The sequence below is a fragment of the Vanrija pseudolonga genome, chromosome 2 (assembly GCF_020906515.1).
Source record: "Vanrija pseudolonga chromosome 2, complete sequence".
Taxonomy (NCBI): Eukaryota; Fungi; Basidiomycota; class Tremellomycetes; order Trichosporonales; family Trichosporonaceae; genus Vanrija; species Vanrija pseudolonga.
Genome location: NC_085850.1, coordinates 590,004 through 605,252, shown reverse-complemented (window position 1 = coordinate 605,252; position 15,249 = coordinate 590,004). Strand labels below are relative to the sequence as shown.

The following is a 15,249-nucleotide window of genomic DNA, read 5'->3' as shown; positions in this document are numbered from 1 at the left end:
TGTCGGTCGTCACTCGGTGTGTGCAGTGTGCAAGTACGTGCGGAGGCAAACACAGACTGGGATGTGCATTCCGTATTCCGCTGGGTCTGACCTGTGGCAGCCGGGCGGGCGAGTGGGTGCTGGCTCGGCCGCGTCGGCGGAGATTGTGCCTTGACTGCGGCCGATGCCACTGTCAACAACGCGAGAGTGGGGGTGTTGGGCGCTGGCGTCAGGGGTACAAGTTGGCATGCTTGTATGCAGCACACGACGGTTTGGCTCCCCGAGGAGACTCACCCAGCTGCCACGTAACCCCGTGCACCACCAGGACAGTTACTCGTCTAATACTCACTCACGTCACCCGGAGGAAGTGTCAACAGTCCTCGACACCGAGTTATAACCAACTGGCAAGAGACCCGCTCCCGCGGTGGAGCGACCACTAATTGCGTGCCCGCCCGCCAGCCACCCCGTCGACACCACCGGCAGACGCGTCGCCGACGTCGCCACGCGTGGCCAAACGCGTCAATGTCGCGTCGAGGCCGTTGAGCGTGACGCGCGCCACGTCCGCATCCAAGCCTACGACGTGTTTGTCCGTTCGACCCAGCGGCGTGCATGTCCGTCAGCAGGGCTCTTGGCTCGATCACTGCCGCCCTGCCACGCCATGGCGTGATTCTTGGACGGTGAATCAAAACGAAACGAAACGCGGAAGTGCAAGTGGCGGTGCGGGGTCTACTTTCGAAGCGAGAAAAAGTAAACAAGGAGGTGTGAGTAAACACGACGAAACAAGGAGGTGTGAGTAAACACGACGAAACAAGGAGGTGTGAGTAAACACGACGAAACAAGGAGGAGGGACACAACAGGTGGCAGGATGGCAAACACGTTCGCTGTGAACGTGCTTCGATGCTGGCTGACGCTCAAGGCCGTGTTGGAGATCACAAAGGCCAAGTTCTTGACCTTGGGGGGGGGGGGGGGTGTTTCTGATTGCGCATTGACCTGCCAACACGACCCCACACGCAGGCACCCATGCATATTAATCGATAACCTATGCGCCCAACGACGAACTTCTGACTGTAACTGACTGCCCCTCTCGCGCGGGCCTTGCTCATCCCCTGCTCGCCGCTTAGTCCTCCTTGGCGAGCGAGATGGGCGGGAGGCGGATAAAGTCGTACGTCGTGTCGGGGGACCAGTAGCCTGCGAGCGCGGCCCAGAAGCCGCACCACGCAGCAATGCACGCCATGGCGCCGGAAGCGTACTGCGAGCCCTTGGTGCCAGTCATGTTGAAGATGGCGAGGCAGACGAACGTGAGGGTCGTGAAGGTGAGGGTGGAGAGGATGGCGACCGACGAGCGGAACGACGCGAGGACGAAGAAGAAGCCGACGCTGTGGGCGGGAGTGAGCACGAGCACGAGCACAGACAAGCACGGGCGTGGTGCACTTACATCGACCAGACGACAAAGAAGATGCCCATGGCCTGGTTGAACGAGTCGCCGAGCTTGCCGTTGGCGTCCTTGAACGCGTCGAGCACGCCAAACGACGGGATGTAGATGGCCGCGTAGCACATGTTGAAGCCGCCAAACGTGCCGAAGATGGTCGCAGAGTACGTGTTGCCGATGAACATCTCAAACCAGCCGACAAACGTCTGCGAGATGCCTCCGAGCAGCATGAGCACGGGGATGACGATGGCGGTGGACTGGACGTCGCGGGCTGGGCGGGCGAGTTAGCATTGCCCGCCGGAAGTAAGAGCACGCGCGACTCACCACCGAGCACATACAACCCGACGAGGAAGAAGTCGACGGCAAACGTGATCAGACCGAGCGGGATGGGGTTGCCGTACTTCCTGTGCTCGACGGGGATACCGGGCTGCGAGTAGTCGACGGGGTGGCCGCCGGGGGTGATGTGCCGCTCGATGTGGCCCGCGGCGCCCTTCTCGGCGTTGCCGGCGCCGAGGTAGACTGGCGCCGAGGACTCGGACTCGCTCTGGTTCGGGGACATGGTGACTTGGCTGGGCTCGTGTGCTCGGTGCGTAGGTAGACAATCAGGTGTGGAGGCGACAACGACGTGTTTATCCCCCACGCCCGCCTTTATACTCGCACCCGATGACCCACACCTCCCCACCTACTACCCCACGGCGGCAACCCGAGCTCACCCACCCTCCCTGGCCGGCCGCATGTAAATCTTTGTAAATCATCCCTCCACCCGGCAGATACCATTGCCGCAGTGTTTCCTGCGGCAAGAGGGCGATAATTTCGAACTTTTTGGTCCCTTGGGCTGCCCCCACCCGAACGAGCGAGCTGGGCTGAGCGCTCGACGACCCGGCTGGCGCGTCCTGCAGGGAACCAAGCACTGCACGACGGCCACGGCCACATCCTGCTCGAGTCGCTCGTCGCTCACCGCTCACTCGGGTGGTGTGACTCGGGTGTCGGAACGCAGAGCGAGTGACGTGACGCCACAAACGAGGCGTCGATACGGGGCGGGGAAGCGTGGGCCCCGGGGCCAGAGCCGCAACTCGTCCCAGGGTAAGCGCCGCCAAGCCAAGTCAGATATCGCGATCGCCCCCGGCCGCACCCGACCGCCCGCACTGTTTAGGCTATCCCATCGACACTGGCTGCCGCTTGTGGAAGGTGTCGCGGGCTACGCTGATGCCTGCTTTGCTTCTTGGCGGCGACGGCCCGTTGTGCGTTTGAAAGAACGAAGGGGGAAACGGGGTGCGAGACGACGGGGCGAGGGTTGGTTGGTTGTTTGTGGGTGGTGCGCGCGCGGGGAGCGGTCTGTTTGGCTTGGGCGCGCGGCTGCGAATAGCTCCAGGCGCGGCCTTTGCGCTCTCACCTGGGTCCAGCTGCCATGAGTCGCCCTTGACCTCTCTGCTCAGCTCGCAAGCCTGCCCTCGAAAATCCAACAATCCAAACCGCAGTTCCGATACGTACTCGCCGACGCGTGCCTCTGTCCCTCCCCCTTTCGAGTGATAATCGCACCCGGCTATCACGCTATGGTCGCGCGGGCTCAGCCTGCGTCTCCCCACCCAACGTAACTACGCACGCCGCGGGCACAGACCCACCCACTATCTCCTGATCAGTGGGGCAGCCACCACCAATTCGACGACATCCTGGTCCACACCGGCCCTCGTACCCTCATCAAAGTCGACCTTCCATGCCCTTACAAGGAACACAAGAGTTACTCAGCTGCTGCAGGCACCGGGCAGTACAACATCTCTCGGACAGTACAAGGTAGTCTAGTCGGACGTCTTGACGAATCACGCCACGAGTCTCGCATTCGAGTTTTCCACTTCTCCATGTGCGGCTGTCACTGAGTCATTTGGTGATGCCATCCGCGCGTGCCGACCCGTGCCGGAAGTGCCTCACCAGGCCGTCACCGTTCCTCACCACTCGGACCCTGTCGCCCGAGCCACCGAACTCGCCACCGAGCTCACGCCGAGCTCATGCGCCTTACACCTGGGGCACAGGGATACCCTGCGGAGCCTCTGGGTTCGCAATGGCGTTCCAGTACAGCCTGTACATGTCAGCACGGCCCACGTAGGCGCAGCAGCCCACTCACAAAGTCTGAATCAGTGGGTCTGTAATAGACATCTGGTCCTGGTTGGTAGGCTGGATTGCTGGCTGTTCAAACCCAAGCATCATGCTCGTAGTGTCGTAGCCCGGGGCGGGTGGGTTGTACATGGAAACGCCATTCGGGTCCATCTGCTGGCCCCACGAGAGCTCCTGGCTCATGTCCGGGGCGGGGTTGGGGGCCCTGTCGGGTGTCAGTGGGGAATGTACCATTTATAGACGCGCCACAACTCACGCTGAGCCCAAGAACATCTCATACAGCGCACGGTCCCCAATGTCGCCCCCAGACGTCGACGTGGGAGTGGGATTCGACGAGTCCTTAAGCCTGTCGTGGAGGCGAGCGAGCACGGGGAGCGCTCGCCGAGCCGTGCCAGAGTGCTCTGACATTTGCTTGATGATGTCAAACGACGCGTCAAAGTCGGCGCGCACTTCGTCGGCCATCATGCTTTGCGGCACGCGGCGGAGGACAGTGTACTGGATGATGGCGGCCGTGAAGGCGTGGACTGGCGGTGGTTAGCGACGCGTGTGTCTATTGTTCCATCACACCCTGCTTACAGATAAAGTACCACCAGCCGTACGCTGCCTGTGGGCAGCAGCGAAGCAGCGAGGCCATTAGGCGAGTGTGCTTGCGAGCTGATGTTACACACGTGGTGAACGACGCCGCGTACGAGCCCAGCAGTGGCTCGGACCCGCTCTGGACAGCCTTGAAGAACCATGGGCGGTGGAGCACGAGCAGGCCCTTGTGATAAAACATGGTGGCCGAGTGCTGCTGCGTGATATACGTCGGTGACAACTTCATCGTTGCCGGGTCGTAAAAGTCAGACCACTTGAGCCAGTTTGGTGCCTGTGCCTCCACTCGACGGAGCTCAGAGTCGAGCGTCACCACCACCGAGTAGTCGGGCAATTCTGGGCTGCCGAGGTAGTCGGCGATGCGGAAGAACGACTGGGCGAGTCTGTACTTGAAGGCGTGGAAAACCGAGTCTGATGGTGTGACTCCGCCATCGGCGGGATACGGAGGCGGAGACACGTTGATGAGCTGAGCGGGGGTGGCGTACGGGCGGCCATAGTTGAGGCCGAGGAACATGTCGTACGTGACGCACTCCCACCACAGACGTGCGCGATCCTCCTCCTGCTTGGGCGACAGGCCCCACGACGACGGGTCGCGATGCAGGCCGATGGCACAGGCGATGCGCACGCACAGGCCGATGAGCGGCCACGCGGCCTTCGCCGAGAGTGCGTTGCCGAGTGTCAAGAGGTACGAGACCATCATGTGAAGCGTCTCGACCGAGGAGAGGGTATGGCGTACCATGAAATGACGTTCGGGCACGCAGAGCAGCGCCGAAGCGGCGTTGAAGAACGGCATTGACTGGGACATTGGCCCGTTTGTGAAGGTGATCGCCAGGGCGAACACCATCAAGACGGTCGCCAGGCGGTGTGGTGGGACATGGTGGATACGCTCGCTGATCGATCCGCCGCTGTAGATTGACTGGAGCGCTTCGCGCACAGCGAGGCGGTCCAGTGGCCGGTACATCCACTCGACCTCGCGTTCTGGATTGTCAGTGCCACTCTCTCGCGACCCCACGTACCATAAACATCGAGTAACCTGTACGCTTCATCGACCGTAGGAAACAGCTCATGCACATTGGCCAGCGCCGCGCGGTCAGATGACATGAACGGGAACACGAGCGAAGATGGTGTTGGCTGGGATTGGCGGTTAGAAGACATTCCGATCAGCGGAAAGTTTGCCGCGGCCGACTGCCGCAAGCACACCCGCACACCACCCACCTCATCGTCCTCAATGACAAACAGGGTGCCAGCGCCACGGCCGAGGTACTTTGTGCCGTCCCTGCCCGACTCCATGATGCCCGCCGTTGGGACGGCGGTAGTATCGAGCATGGTGTCGTCGCGGGCATCGAGGTTGGGCGGAGCGTGATCGGGCTCTGGGGAGACTGCCGAAAATGGAGTGTACTCTCCGATACCGCCGGATTGCTGCAAGTGTCAGATATGCAGATAGAACCGGGCCGAGATTGTTTGTGTCAAAGAGATCGACGGCGACGTACGAGGCTAGCGCGCGATGGGCCGGCTTCCGAGTCAAGCCGATCCGATGAGGGGCTCGTCTGCTCGCTCATCTCGATAGCGCTGAGGGGTTTGCCCTCGAGTCGCGCGACGCGGGCCTTGAGCTCGCGGTTTTCCTTCTGCAGCTGGAGGATCGTCGCCTGTGCCTTTGGTTGGCTAGGGCGTCAGACGTTGCTCGGCACGACGGAGACACTCACCGCCCAGGAAGCGTGCCCAGGGGGCAGATCTTCTCACATCCTCGGCGCACACAGCTGGTGCACGGCCATGAGCGCGAACACTGGGGTCAGCGGGGCGCGACGTCACACCACCACCTACCTTGAGCTTGAGTCGCACACACTCCTTGCAGCTTGGTGGGCCGTTCTTCCAATTGACCTTGGGTTTGGACGGGCCCTGGGAGCCGGTGGACGAGGGGGCATCCGAGTCCATGGTGCGGACGGGGGGAGGGTGGAGTAGGGTGTTGCGGAGATCGAGTTGGGCGTGCGTTGATCGGTCTTCTCGCCGCTGTATATCTATCTTGCTATCGCCGTCGCTTATGTGTCCCAGACGACGTCAGCGTCGTTGTCGATGAAGATGTTTCTTGCTGCGTGATGCCCACCGAGTCGAACGAACGTCATGAGTAGCAGCGAGCGGAGGCATGAATCAACGGCAACCCGACGGAGGCAAAATTCACTTCGCGCAAACAGCCGTCACATTACGCCGCAGCCGAACAAGTCTTTCGGCACGTAAAAGGGGGCATGCATGCATGGCGTAGGTGGCGCCGAGGCGCCGAGGACAAAGGGCGACTAGGACGGCGGCGGAGATAGTCCACAGCATTGTGGTTAGGCAAGTGGGTGGAGCAGCGAGCGGGGAGGCTCCGAGCCGACCACTACTTAGGCAACCGAGGAATGCCACTTTACTAGTTTCTCTGCCTCGGTATCGGCTCGTCGTTCTACGCGAGGTGCTTGCTTACAGTACGTGGAATAGCGGCTATGTCAACAAACACAGCGGGGGCTAGTCCGACAGCATGTGCAGAGCAGAGTAGAGCCCACCATGCGCCGACAAGCAGCCAGGAATTCGGAATCGGAGCCCGTGGGCCGTGGCGTTCGTCCCAGCGAGTGGGTCATGTCGAGCCGGCCGACTCCAACCCACTCGGCCACGACGATGGATAAGACAGGCTGCTGAAAATCACGCGCGGCGGCGCATACCGCCGCGACGCACAGTACCCCCCGCGTCGCTCGCTTCGAGATATAGCGCAACAAAGGACGCGAATAGCCCGACCGGAGAGTGGAGTGGGTGTTGGCGCCCTATCACCGGAGTGTGGCGGGTGTAGTAGTCAGGCCTCGTGACATTAGAGCCAAGAGTGAGCTCGAGCTGCGCAGTGACACGGTTCTCAAGGCTGTTGTTGTTGTTGTTCCCCTCCTCGTCGTGTCGGCTTCGTGTTCGGCGCGTTCGGCATGCATTGCCCGCGTCCTGCCCGCGACCTGCCCGCAGACGCCGAGGCAACAACGTTCGCCACCCACACCCCGAGTCTACCCGTGACGTCATGGCGGCGACCGCCAACCTCACCCAACCCGGTCCCCCCTAACCACATCGCGTAGTCGCCGTGTTCCATCTCGACGCGTCGTCGCGACCTCCTCATTCCCCACAAACAAGCAACGTGCGCGCTCTAAATAATCACCCACGGCGTCGGAGGGGCAGTCAGGCGGGGCATATAAGTCTCGCCGTGCTGGCGCTGGCATCGAGCAGCACAGCGACCTCGGCCCTCCAGCTCCCCCTCCAGCAGCTTCCGGACATGATGGCGTCTCTGCGCTCCGCGCTCGCGGCCACGCTCGGCATGTCGCTCGTGGCCTCGGCCTCAGCCTTCAACATCACGCACTACCCGCCTGGTACGCGCCGTGTTCTTATCTCGCTGACACTACCAGCCGCCGACTCGTGGTACAACCTCACATGGGCGCTGAACGGCACCGGCGCTCCGGGCATCTTCTCAAGCAGCGCGACCCCGGACGCAGAGTACGGCGTGTACAACTGTGAGTGTTGTTTCGGGACTGGCCCGGCGTTTGCGCTGACGCTGCAGGGTGCAACGTGAGTCTGCTGCCCGCTCGATCGGATCCCGATATCCTGATATGACGGCCGAACGCTGACTCCGACTCCTCACAGATGCCACACGTGCGCAAGACAGAGTACAAGCCCCCCGCGTGCGAGTACTCGCTCAAGTATGTCGAGGTCATCCAGCGGCACCACAAGCGGACGCCGTACGCGTCCAACACGTTCTTCAAGGAGGACGTGCAGGTGAGCGCGGCGGCGAAACGCGTCGGCGACTGACCCCGCAGTGGGACTGTACCCGCGAAGGGCCGTACGCGTACGCGCGCGCCGACGACTTTGACACGACCCCCGTGTCGTGGCAGGCGCAGACGGGCACGCTCAACCCGTTCGAGAAGGCCGTCGGGCCGGGGTTCGTCAACTCGACGTGCCAGTTCCCGGCCATTACTAGGTGGGCGGCCGTTTCCCCAAGCCCCGAGCCTCGCTGACCCCCAACCCCAGCCAAGGTCTCGACGATGCCCGCACACACGGCTCGGACCTGTACGGCGTGTACCACACGCTCCTCGGCTTCCTCCCCGACCCGTCCGACACGGCTGCGTACGCCTTCCGCGTGACGAACAATGTGATCACGTCGCAGACGCTCAGTGGATTCGTCAAGGGCCTGTTCCCGCAGGCGCCAGCGTACGCCGCGTGGATCCAGCGCAGCGCGTTCGACTCGCTCGAGCCGGCTTTCTGTGCGTACCTCCTGCTCTGACGACGGTGCTGACCTGGCCCCAGCCTGCCCGCTCCAAGGCACCGTGAACGGCGCGTACGAGGGCTCCAACCCCGACTGGACGGCACACCTCACCGCCAGCGCGGCCCTGCGCGCGCGTTTCAACGCCGTGTCGGGCATCGCGGCCGACGACAGCGCGGGCTGGCAGTCATCGTGGGACCAGTGAGCTGCCCCTCTTCCGGTTCTTAGCACAAGCTCACACCCCAGCCCTTACGACAACCTCTCGGCCAAGCAGTGCCACGGCAAGCCGCTCCCCTGCTCGCTGAACAACACGGCCCTGTGCGTGTCCCAGGCGGACGCGGACTCGATCTACCGTCTCGGCAACTACGAGTACGCGTACCGCTGGCGCGGGGCGGCCAACAGCACGCTGTATAGCGCGCTCAAGATGGGCGCGTGGTTCAACGAGCTGGTCGGGCACATGGACGGCGCGATCAGCGGGTCCAACAAGATCAAGTATCTGCACAAGTGGGTCCTGTCGGGGTGAAGAGGCACTGACAGCAGCTTCGCGCACGACGGCTCAGTCTCCCCCGTGCTCGGCCTGCTCCAGATCGCGCACCCCGTCTGGCCGGGCATGGGCTCCGAGGTCGTCTTCGAGCTCTGGGAGAACGCGAAGACCAAGGCGCATGCCGTGCGCGTGCTCTGGTCGGGCAAGCCGCTCGTCACCTCCACCCCGCTCGGCACGCTCGACATGGTCCCGTACGACAAGTTTGTCGCGTACCTCCAAGCGAGCATCCCCGCCGACTTGGTCGCCGCGTGCTACTCGTCGTAGCGAGGTGTTTGGGGCCGGCGCGCGCCGCGTAACGGAAAGTCCAGCTTTAGAATTAATCGTGAATGAATAAATGCCTCAGTGCGAGCAGTGCGGCTGCCTCGCCGCATGTTCGGCGAATGGACCGGTGCTCGGGCCGTCAAAGATTACGCTCATTCTGCCTCGCTCTCCTCTACCCTCACTCAGTCTCTCTAACCTATCGCATTACTGCACTTCCTACGACTTAACTACACGGGCACTGTGGGGTTGTCATCCCCAACAGCTTGACAATGGCCCATTTACAGACGGTTGACGTTCTGGAGGTCGGCGTTGGCCTCCTTGACACGCTCAACAAGGGTCTTCTCGCCCTCACGGACCCAGACACGGGGGTCGTAGTACTTCTTGTTGGGCTTGTCGGCGCCCTCGGGGTTGCCGACCTGGGTGAGGAGGTAGTCCTTCTTCTTGAGGATGAAGTCACGGACACCCGAGAGGTAGGCGAACTGGGTGTCGGTGTCGACGTTCATCTTGACGACACCGTTGTCGACGGCAGTCTTGATCTCCTCCTTGGTCGAGCCCGAGCCACCGTGGAAGACAAGGAAGCTAGATAGTGTCAGCAGTGTAATCAAACACTATGCGGAGATGGAGTAATGTTGCACCAATATGACACCTCCTCGCCCACGACCCACGCCGGCACTCGTTTGCTACTCGAAGGAGCTAGCAAGGAGTAGTGACGCCCACCAGCAGCGCTGGCGGCATTGAAGGGAAGGGCAAGCAGGCTCTAAATGTGGTGAAAGGACGTTTCTATTCGCGTTCCGGATCGCCGCAGCAGCCTCATTGAGAGAGACGACGGCACTGTCTATTTGGGAAGCGGTGGGGGGTGGGGGTGGGGGGATACACGTCAATACGTACATGGGCTTGGAGCCGGCACCGGTCTTGAGCTCCTGGGCAGCGAAGGCCTGGTGCTTCTCGAGGAGCTCGGGCGAGAGCTTGACGTTTCCGGGCTTGTAGACACCGTGGACGTTGCCGAAGGCAGCGGCGATGGAGAAGTTGGGCGAGATGGGGTTGAGGGCCTTGTAGACGTCGTAAACGTCCTCGGGCTGGGTGTAGAGGGCCGAGTTGTCGACGCCAGTGTTGTCGACACCGTCCTCCTCACCACCGGTGATGCCAATCTCCATCTCGAGCCACTGGCCGATCTTGGCCATGCGGGTGAAGTACTTGACGCAGGTGGCAATGTTCTCCTCCTTGGACTCCTCCGAGAGGTCGAGCATGTGCGACGAGAAGAGGGGCTCTCCGTGCTCCTTGAAGTAAGCCTCGTCGGCCTCGAGCATGCCGTCGAACCAAGGGAGGAGCTTCTTGGCGCAGTGGTCGGTGTGGAGGACGACCGGGACGCCGTAGGCGGGGGCGATGGCACGGATGAAGTGAGCGGCGGCGATCGAGCCGGCAATCGAGCCCTCCTGGTCCTTGGTGTTGGCGAGGCCCTTGCCGCCGAAGAAGTGGGCACCACCCTGCGAGACCTGGAGGATGATGGGCGACTTGATGTCGCGAGCGGCCTCGAGGACGGCGTTGACGGTCGACGACGACGTGACGTTCTGGAGTGGAGTGTTAGCGACCACGTAACATGGGTGAAACGTTTCCGAGCCGCGTCGGGTCGTATCGCGTCACGATAGCCGAGCCATCCGGCCGTTTCGCACAGTCACTCACAATGGCCTACACGTTCAAGGTCAAGTCACAAATCACAACCGGCAAAGAAATCTCAGTCAGTACCGTTGATGCAGGTAGTGGTGGTCCATGGCACATACAGGGATGGCGTACTGTGCGTTGTCAGTCAACGTGTTTTCTGTCTTAGCCGGGTGCGGTGCTGGTGTATCCGGAGCTCCGTCCCAGCTGGCAAAGATTGGGTGTGTGTTTCCCATCTCGCTCGCCCTCAGGAGCAGTGTCAAAGGCGTCATCTCTTGCCCCGACTGCCTCCTGGGCGCAGCGGCCGCTTCCACGACATTCGCTGGCCCCAGCGGAGCACTCTCGGAGGGTATCCGAGGGCGGCTCGGAGCACACTCTGCCGGATACACCCCGCACCCAGAAGCCTCCAACTCACCTTGTTCTCCTTGGCGTGCTCGAAGAGCTTGCGGACGTTGTCGCCGGTGATGACACCAGCCTGGGGCTGTCAGCGGGTGTGTCTAGGTTGCTCCAACTCCAGCCCTCGCCCACAGCTATGGCCCACCAGCGACGAATGACGTCGTGGTGGGCAGCGTGGGTGTGCGCAGTAGCCAACGTGCTAGGGCTGGCTTGGAGCTGGCAGTGTACTACTTACGGGGACGATCTGAGCGAGACCAGACATTGTTACTAGATTTACTTTGGATATGGTTTTTTTGGAAGATGAGAGAAAGAGGAAGAGTTAAAAGATGAAGGAAGAGGGTAGATGAGGTGGGTAGGTGGTGCGGTGGGGTGAGGGTGGGTGGGTACCAGTAGGATGCGTTGGAAGTGACCACTGCCGCACCTGCTCCTGCCAGGGACACGCTGGGCGCTGGGCGATGGGGGGCGACAATGGGATTGGGGGGGGCATGACGGCCAATGCCCCCTCGGCCAGTAAGCAGGCAGAGAGCTGTCCAGCCAGCCGGGAGCAAGTAGGTCTGCGACCCTGAGTCTGTCTGTCGTCTCCTGCCCCAGCTGCTCACGTCGCGTCCGTGGTCCCGCCGGTAAAGCAGACACACACTGACAAGCACCAAAGGCCCTGGTCGGCCCTGCATTCACGCAGAGAGAGCTTTGCTTGGCTCATGGCGCCAGCAAACTCCTGCACTACTTTGCATGATAGCCCGAGAAATTGCGGGGTTGAGTGGCTGCAAGCTGTATTACCGAATACCACCGACATGGCATCGGGTTAGTGGCACGGTCCGAGCGGCCCGCCCCGCATTCCATCCACGGCCCATCATTCTGCTGTATGTCGCTTTGCGGGGTCGTCAGGACAATGCAAAGCATCACCACATCCGACCCGACGCGTCCACGGGCGTCCGGCGCGTCGTGGCTGACAATGTTTGCAAGCGGGACCCCGAGGATTGCCACGGGGCGGGTGTGTCGCTTGCTGGCTGGCCTGGCCGCCGCGCGCCCCTCGGAACACGACGGGCTGGGCACTGCTGTGGTGGCTGGCGGGCCGTTGCATGTCCGATGATCTGGGCCTGGACTCGCCGGCTGTGACCTGCCGTGTCGCCAGTCTCCTCGCTGTCAGAGCACTCCCACACGACACCATTTGCAGGCTGTACACTGCTGCCAGCTAGCTCACCCAGGTGAATGTGGCTCTGCTCTACGGCCTGAGCCAGTGACGAGGGCTGGAGCAACCATCATGTCGATCCCATCGATCCGTGCCTAGTGCACACGCCCGATAGAGTGCGTGCTCGTCGTTGTATTCTCCAGTCCGGCCCGTAGTCAGTCGGCGGTCAACGGCGCGCCGGAGGAAGCGAGCACCTCGCCAAAGGCAGCGTCAGGCGGCCCGGAGCAGACCCCGCCTACGCCAAAGACCCGCCACGCAGTACCCGGCCCATACTACCCGGATCATACCGGACCCACTCACCCCTGCCCCAGGCGCACGCAATCTCGGCCATAAACTGGATACCGACTGCCGATCTCGCGGACTTGGCTGGGTTTCTCCGGCCGGCGCTTGCTTGCTACAACCTAGGCGGGGCGTGGCACCGCGTCAGGCCGATTGTGTCATGGCGTGTGTCTCGGGTTTCGAGCGGCGCGCCGGCGCGGTCGTCTTGTGTCATGTTGTCGTCTGCGGCCGCCTCGGAGGCCATGGCTACTGCCTCGCCTCGGCGGGTGCCTCGCCACACCCAGCCTCTGTGAGCTCTGGCCTCTCTCCTCCACCTTCCCACCCACGGATGAATCACGTGACTCCAAAGTGACTTATTCAACCCCTCCATATACTGCCACTCACTGTTCGTTCACCTCCACTCTCGAGGTTCCATGACGATGATGGATGCGTTTCGTCAGTTTGGTGGACTACTTTGTGCTCGACTTTGCGGTTTGGCACATCCTAACAACACAATAATAGACCAGACATGGCAAAGGTCCAGACGCTTGCATACGTGGATATTCAGGTAGGTGGCAGCTAACAGCTCGTTCGGGTAGTCTCAGCTGACACCACCCAGCACGACGCCCCCGCCGTGTTCGACGATGTCGAGCAGGGTGTCGTCCTGAGGGAAGACTTCTGGGTGTCGGGGGTGAGTGCTGCTGAACCTCGACTGAGCACTGACTCCGCAGTACAAGAGTGGGACCACCTCTGTTCACGGCAAAGTCCGCGTTGAGGCTGCCGACGGCGGAGGTGTGGACATTGAGCCGCGCGATGGCGTGCGGATCGAGCGCTTGTCCAAGGTGAGCAGCTTTATGGAGAGCGCCGAGCTGACCACCCAGTCCAACTTTGTCATCTCAGTACCTTCCCTCGGCATCAACTCCCTCTCCGTTCGCTTCCCTAGACAGGTGATCAACCCACCATACACCAAGAAGACCAACGTTTCAGTGAGCTTACTCGTCCAACGCATAAGCTCACCCCAGCCTGAACTGCATATCTCCAGCATTGATTACTCGGACAAGTCGGAGCAGCTTGTCATTGGCGGAACGGACGGCTACTGCGTCGTCGTGTCCCCTTCTGATACCAAGAACGTCGTTGAGCTCAAGGGACATGTCGGAGACGTGCAGCACGTTCAGTGGTTCCCTAGCGGCGAGGTAGGTTCTTCGCAGTTCTTCACTCTAACCTGCCAGGTGGTTCTCACAGCTTCGTCTGATCTGTCGGTCCGCGTCTTCTCATCCAAGACCGGCGCCAACCCACGCACGCTCAAGGGCCACACGCGAGCGGTTACTGCCACAGCCATTCTCGGGGTCGGCCGCCAGGTGCTCTCTGCCAGCAAGGACGGGACGGTGCGCCTGTGGACCGTGGGAGAAGCGAAGGAGGCGAAGAAGTGGCGTGTTGACGCTGGGCGCGCTGTGGACGGGCTCGTTGTCGTTGGCGATGAGGCCGGACTGCAAGCTCTAGACGTGATTGCCGAGGACGAGCAGGTCATTCTGGCCGCTACGCCCGACGGCTCTATCTCGGCGTTTACGCTGTCCTCGTCTTCCCTCACTGTACCCATTTTCGTCTCCCCACCACCCGTGCCCTCAAACCTCATTGCCATTGCGTACTCGCCCTCCACCGGCCTCATTGCCACGGGCCACGCCAACGGAATCACTGCGATCCGTCATCTGTCCGCCCTGCGCCCAGTGGAGGAAGGTCATGAAGCGCCTCTCCCCACACTGATCAAGCGCAACGAAGCGCCCATTTACAGTCTGGCTTTCGTCGACCGCGACGGACGACTAGATCTCCTCGTCGGCACTGGCTCTGGGCTGCCATCACGCCTTGCGCTCGACATTGATGCCAACGGCACCATCACTGCGTCCACAAAGGAGGAGTACGCCGGGTGGGAGGCGGTCAGCGTCGAGTCTTGGGCGGTGGGCGCGGATTCTGTATTCTGCGCTGGCGGTGAGGGCGGCGTCAGGAGATATTAGGGTAGTCATCAGCGAGCAGATGTCAGCAGACGCTGTCCGCCCACTCTGTGGATCTAAGTCATAGCATGCAATGTACACTGATAATGGGCGGAACAGGGATGGGCGATTAGTTGTTGCGGTCACGGTCGAGGGCTGGGGGTATGAGCTGACGTACGCCGAAGACAACTCACGGTTGTAGAGGAGGAGCTTCTCGATGAGGTCGACGTGCGTGAGGACCATACGACGGCAGCAGTAGCGCTTCCTATTTCCATCAGCTCTGTTCCAGACAGTTTCTCCCCGACACAACGCACAGCTGGAGCTTGTCGAGGGCGTCTCCCTCGTCAATGTCGGCGGCGACGAGCTCGAGGTACGACTCCCAGAGGTTGCCGACAACCTTGCCGCACGAGAAGCAGCGAACGGGGATGATCTGGGGGTGTGAGTTGTGCCCATCACTTCTGGATAACTCACCATTGCTGCTAGTGATGAGATGAATGCACAAACAGTCGTTTCGTTGCCCGAAACATGCACCTCGACCCAACTTCGATGACAAAAGAAGGAACTTCCTCCACGTGATAACGGCATCAACTAAAT

At 61.6% G+C, this 15,249-nt stretch overlaps 6 protein-coding genes across 7 annotated transcripts; 2 read left to right on the top strand and 4 right to left on the bottom strand.

The window, feature by feature from the left end:
- Positions 1-1,096: 1,096 nt before the first annotated feature.
- Positions 1,097-1,967, bottom strand: ATO2_3 (Ammonia transport outward protein 2; the record flags this gene model as incomplete). The annotated part of the gene is made up of 3 exons (XM_062768495.1): positions 1,097-1,355; positions 1,415-1,679; positions 1,733-1,967. The coding sequence occupies 3 exons, from the start codon at positions 1,965-1,967 to the stop codon at positions 1,097-1,099; spliced, it is 759 nt and encodes a 252-aa protein (XP_062624479.1).
- A 1,140-nt stretch (positions 1,968-3,107) lies between these two features.
- On the bottom strand, positions 3,108-6,185 carry SPAC1F7.11c_20 (putative transcriptional regulatory protein). Its single transcript, XM_062768494.1, has 9 exons — positions 5,930-6,185; positions 5,812-5,891; positions 5,599-5,770; positions 5,324-5,527; positions 5,125-5,239; positions 4,094-5,086; positions 3,774-4,041; positions 3,528-3,722; positions 3,108-3,482 (listed from the first exon to the last, which is right to left on the bottom strand). Exons 1-9 carry the CDS (start codon positions 6,038-6,040, stop codon positions 3,419-3,421), a joined length of 2,202 nt encoding a protein of 733 aa, XP_062624478.1. The 5' UTR covers positions 6,041-6,185; the 3' UTR covers positions 3,108-3,418.
- A 1,033-nt stretch (positions 6,186-7,218) lies between these two features.
- cf60 (Counting factor 60) lies at positions 7,219-9,253 on the top strand. The gene is made up of 9 exons (XM_062768493.1): positions 7,219-7,479; positions 7,516-7,626; positions 7,668-7,675; positions 7,751-7,882; positions 7,924-8,084; positions 8,135-8,367; positions 8,411-8,567; positions 8,613-8,870; positions 8,907-9,253. Exons 1-9 carry the CDS (start codon positions 7,386-7,388, stop codon positions 9,172-9,174), a joined length of 1,422 nt encoding a protein of 473 aa, XP_062624477.1. The 5' UTR covers positions 7,219-7,385; the 3' UTR covers positions 9,175-9,253.
- A 104-nt stretch (positions 9,254-9,357) lies between these two features.
- FBA1 (Fructose-bisphosphate aldolase) lies at positions 9,358-11,567 on the bottom strand. The gene is made up of 5 exons (XM_062768492.1): positions 11,459-11,567; positions 11,243-11,302; positions 10,950-10,961; positions 10,060-10,739; positions 9,358-9,750 (listed from the first exon to the last, which is right to left on the bottom strand). Exons 1-5 carry the CDS (start codon positions 11,483-11,485, stop codon positions 9,450-9,452), a joined length of 1,080 nt encoding a protein of 359 aa, XP_062624476.1. The 5' UTR covers positions 11,486-11,567; the 3' UTR covers positions 9,358-9,449.
- A 1,588-nt stretch (positions 11,568-13,155) lies between these two features.
- Positions 13,156-14,748, top strand: PAAF1_1 (Proteasomal ATPase-associated factor 1). 2 transcript variants are annotated; one of them, XM_062768490.1, is made up of 6 exons: positions 13,156-13,238; positions 13,290-13,361; positions 13,402-13,512; positions 13,552-13,656; positions 13,693-13,863; positions 13,900-14,748. In XM_062768490.1, exons 1-6 carry the CDS (start codon positions 13,200-13,202, stop codon positions 14,677-14,679), a joined length of 1,278 nt encoding a protein of 425 aa, XP_062624474.1. In that variant the 5' UTR covers positions 13,156-13,199; the 3' UTR covers positions 14,680-14,748. The 2 variants fall into 2 exon arrangements, with proteins under 2 accessions (XP_062624474.1, XP_062624475.1); XM_062768491.1 differs by having other exon boundaries at positions 13,402-13,656.
- On the bottom strand, positions 14,725-15,153 carry rpb10 (DNA-directed RNA polymerases I, II, and III subunit RPABC5). The gene is made up of 4 exons (XM_062768489.1): positions 15,127-15,153; positions 14,970-15,085; positions 14,850-14,920; positions 14,725-14,811 (listed from the first exon to the last, which is right to left on the bottom strand). The coding sequence occupies exons 1-4, from the start codon at positions 15,127-15,129 to the stop codon at positions 14,786-14,788; spliced, it is 216 nt and encodes a 71-aa protein (XP_062624473.1). The 5' UTR covers positions 15,130-15,153; the 3' UTR covers positions 14,725-14,785.
- Positions 15,154-15,249: the final 96 nt, after the last annotated feature.

Excerpts from the sequence above, each read along its gene's own strand:
- FBA1 (XM_062768492.1), bottom strand. The coding sequence starts at position 11,485 with ATGTCTGGTCTCGCTCAGATCGTCCCC. Across the intron at positions 11,303-11,458 it reads GTCTCGCTCAGATCGTCCCC|GCTGGTGTCATCACCGGCGA; the intron begins GTAAGTAGTACA and ends TGACAGCCCCAG. Across the intron at positions 9,751-10,059 it reads GGTGCCGGCTCCAAGCCCAT|CTTCCTTGTCTTCCACGGTG; the intron begins GTACGTATTGAC and ends GACACTATCTAG.
- SPAC1F7.11c_20 (XM_062768494.1), bottom strand. The coding sequence starts at position 6,040 with ATGGACTCGGATGCCCCCTCGTCCACCGGCTCCCAGGGCCCGTCCAAA. Across the intron at positions 5,771-5,811 it reads CTGGGCACGCTTCCTGGGCG|CCAACCAAAGGCACAGGCGA; the intron begins GTGAGTGTCTCC and ends CTGACGCCCTAG. Across the intron at positions 4,042-4,093 it reads CGGCTGGTGGTACTTTATCT|TCCACGCCTTCACGGCCGCC; the intron begins GTAAGCAGGGTG and ends AACCACCGCCAG.
- cf60 (XM_062768493.1), top strand. The coding sequence starts at position 7,386 with ATGATGGCGTCTCTGCGCTCCGCGCTCGCGGCCACGCTCGGCATGTCG. Across the intron at positions 8,085-8,134 it reads CAGTTCCCGGCCATTACTAG|CCAAGGTCTCGACGATGCCC; the intron begins GTGGGCGGCCGT and ends CCCCAACCCCAG. Across the intron at positions 8,568-8,612 it reads TGGCAGTCATCGTGGGACCA|CCCTTACGACAACCTCTCGG; the intron begins GTGAGCTGCCCC and ends CTCACACCCCAG.
- PAAF1_1 (XM_062768491.1), top strand. The coding sequence starts at position 13,200 with ATGGCAAAGGTCCAGACGCTTGCATACGTGGATATTCAG. Across the intron at positions 13,657-13,692 it reads CCAAGAAGACCAACGTTTCA|CCTGAACTGCATATCTCCAG; the intron begins GTGAGCTTACTC and ends AGCTCACCCCAG. Across the intron at positions 13,864-13,899 it reads AGTGGTTCCCTAGCGGCGAG|GTGGTTCTCACAGCTTCGTC; the intron begins GTAGGTTCTTCG and ends CTAACCTGCCAG.
- rpb10 (XM_062768489.1), bottom strand. Across the intron at positions 14,921-14,969 it reads GCCCTCGACAAGCTCCAGCT|GAAGCGCTACTGCTGCCGTC; the intron begins GTGCGTTGTGTC and ends TGATGGAAATAG. Across the intron at positions 14,812-14,849 it reads GAAGCTCCTCCTCTACAACC|CCCTCGACCGTGACCGCAAC; the intron begins GTGAGTTGTCTT and ends TCATACCCCCAG.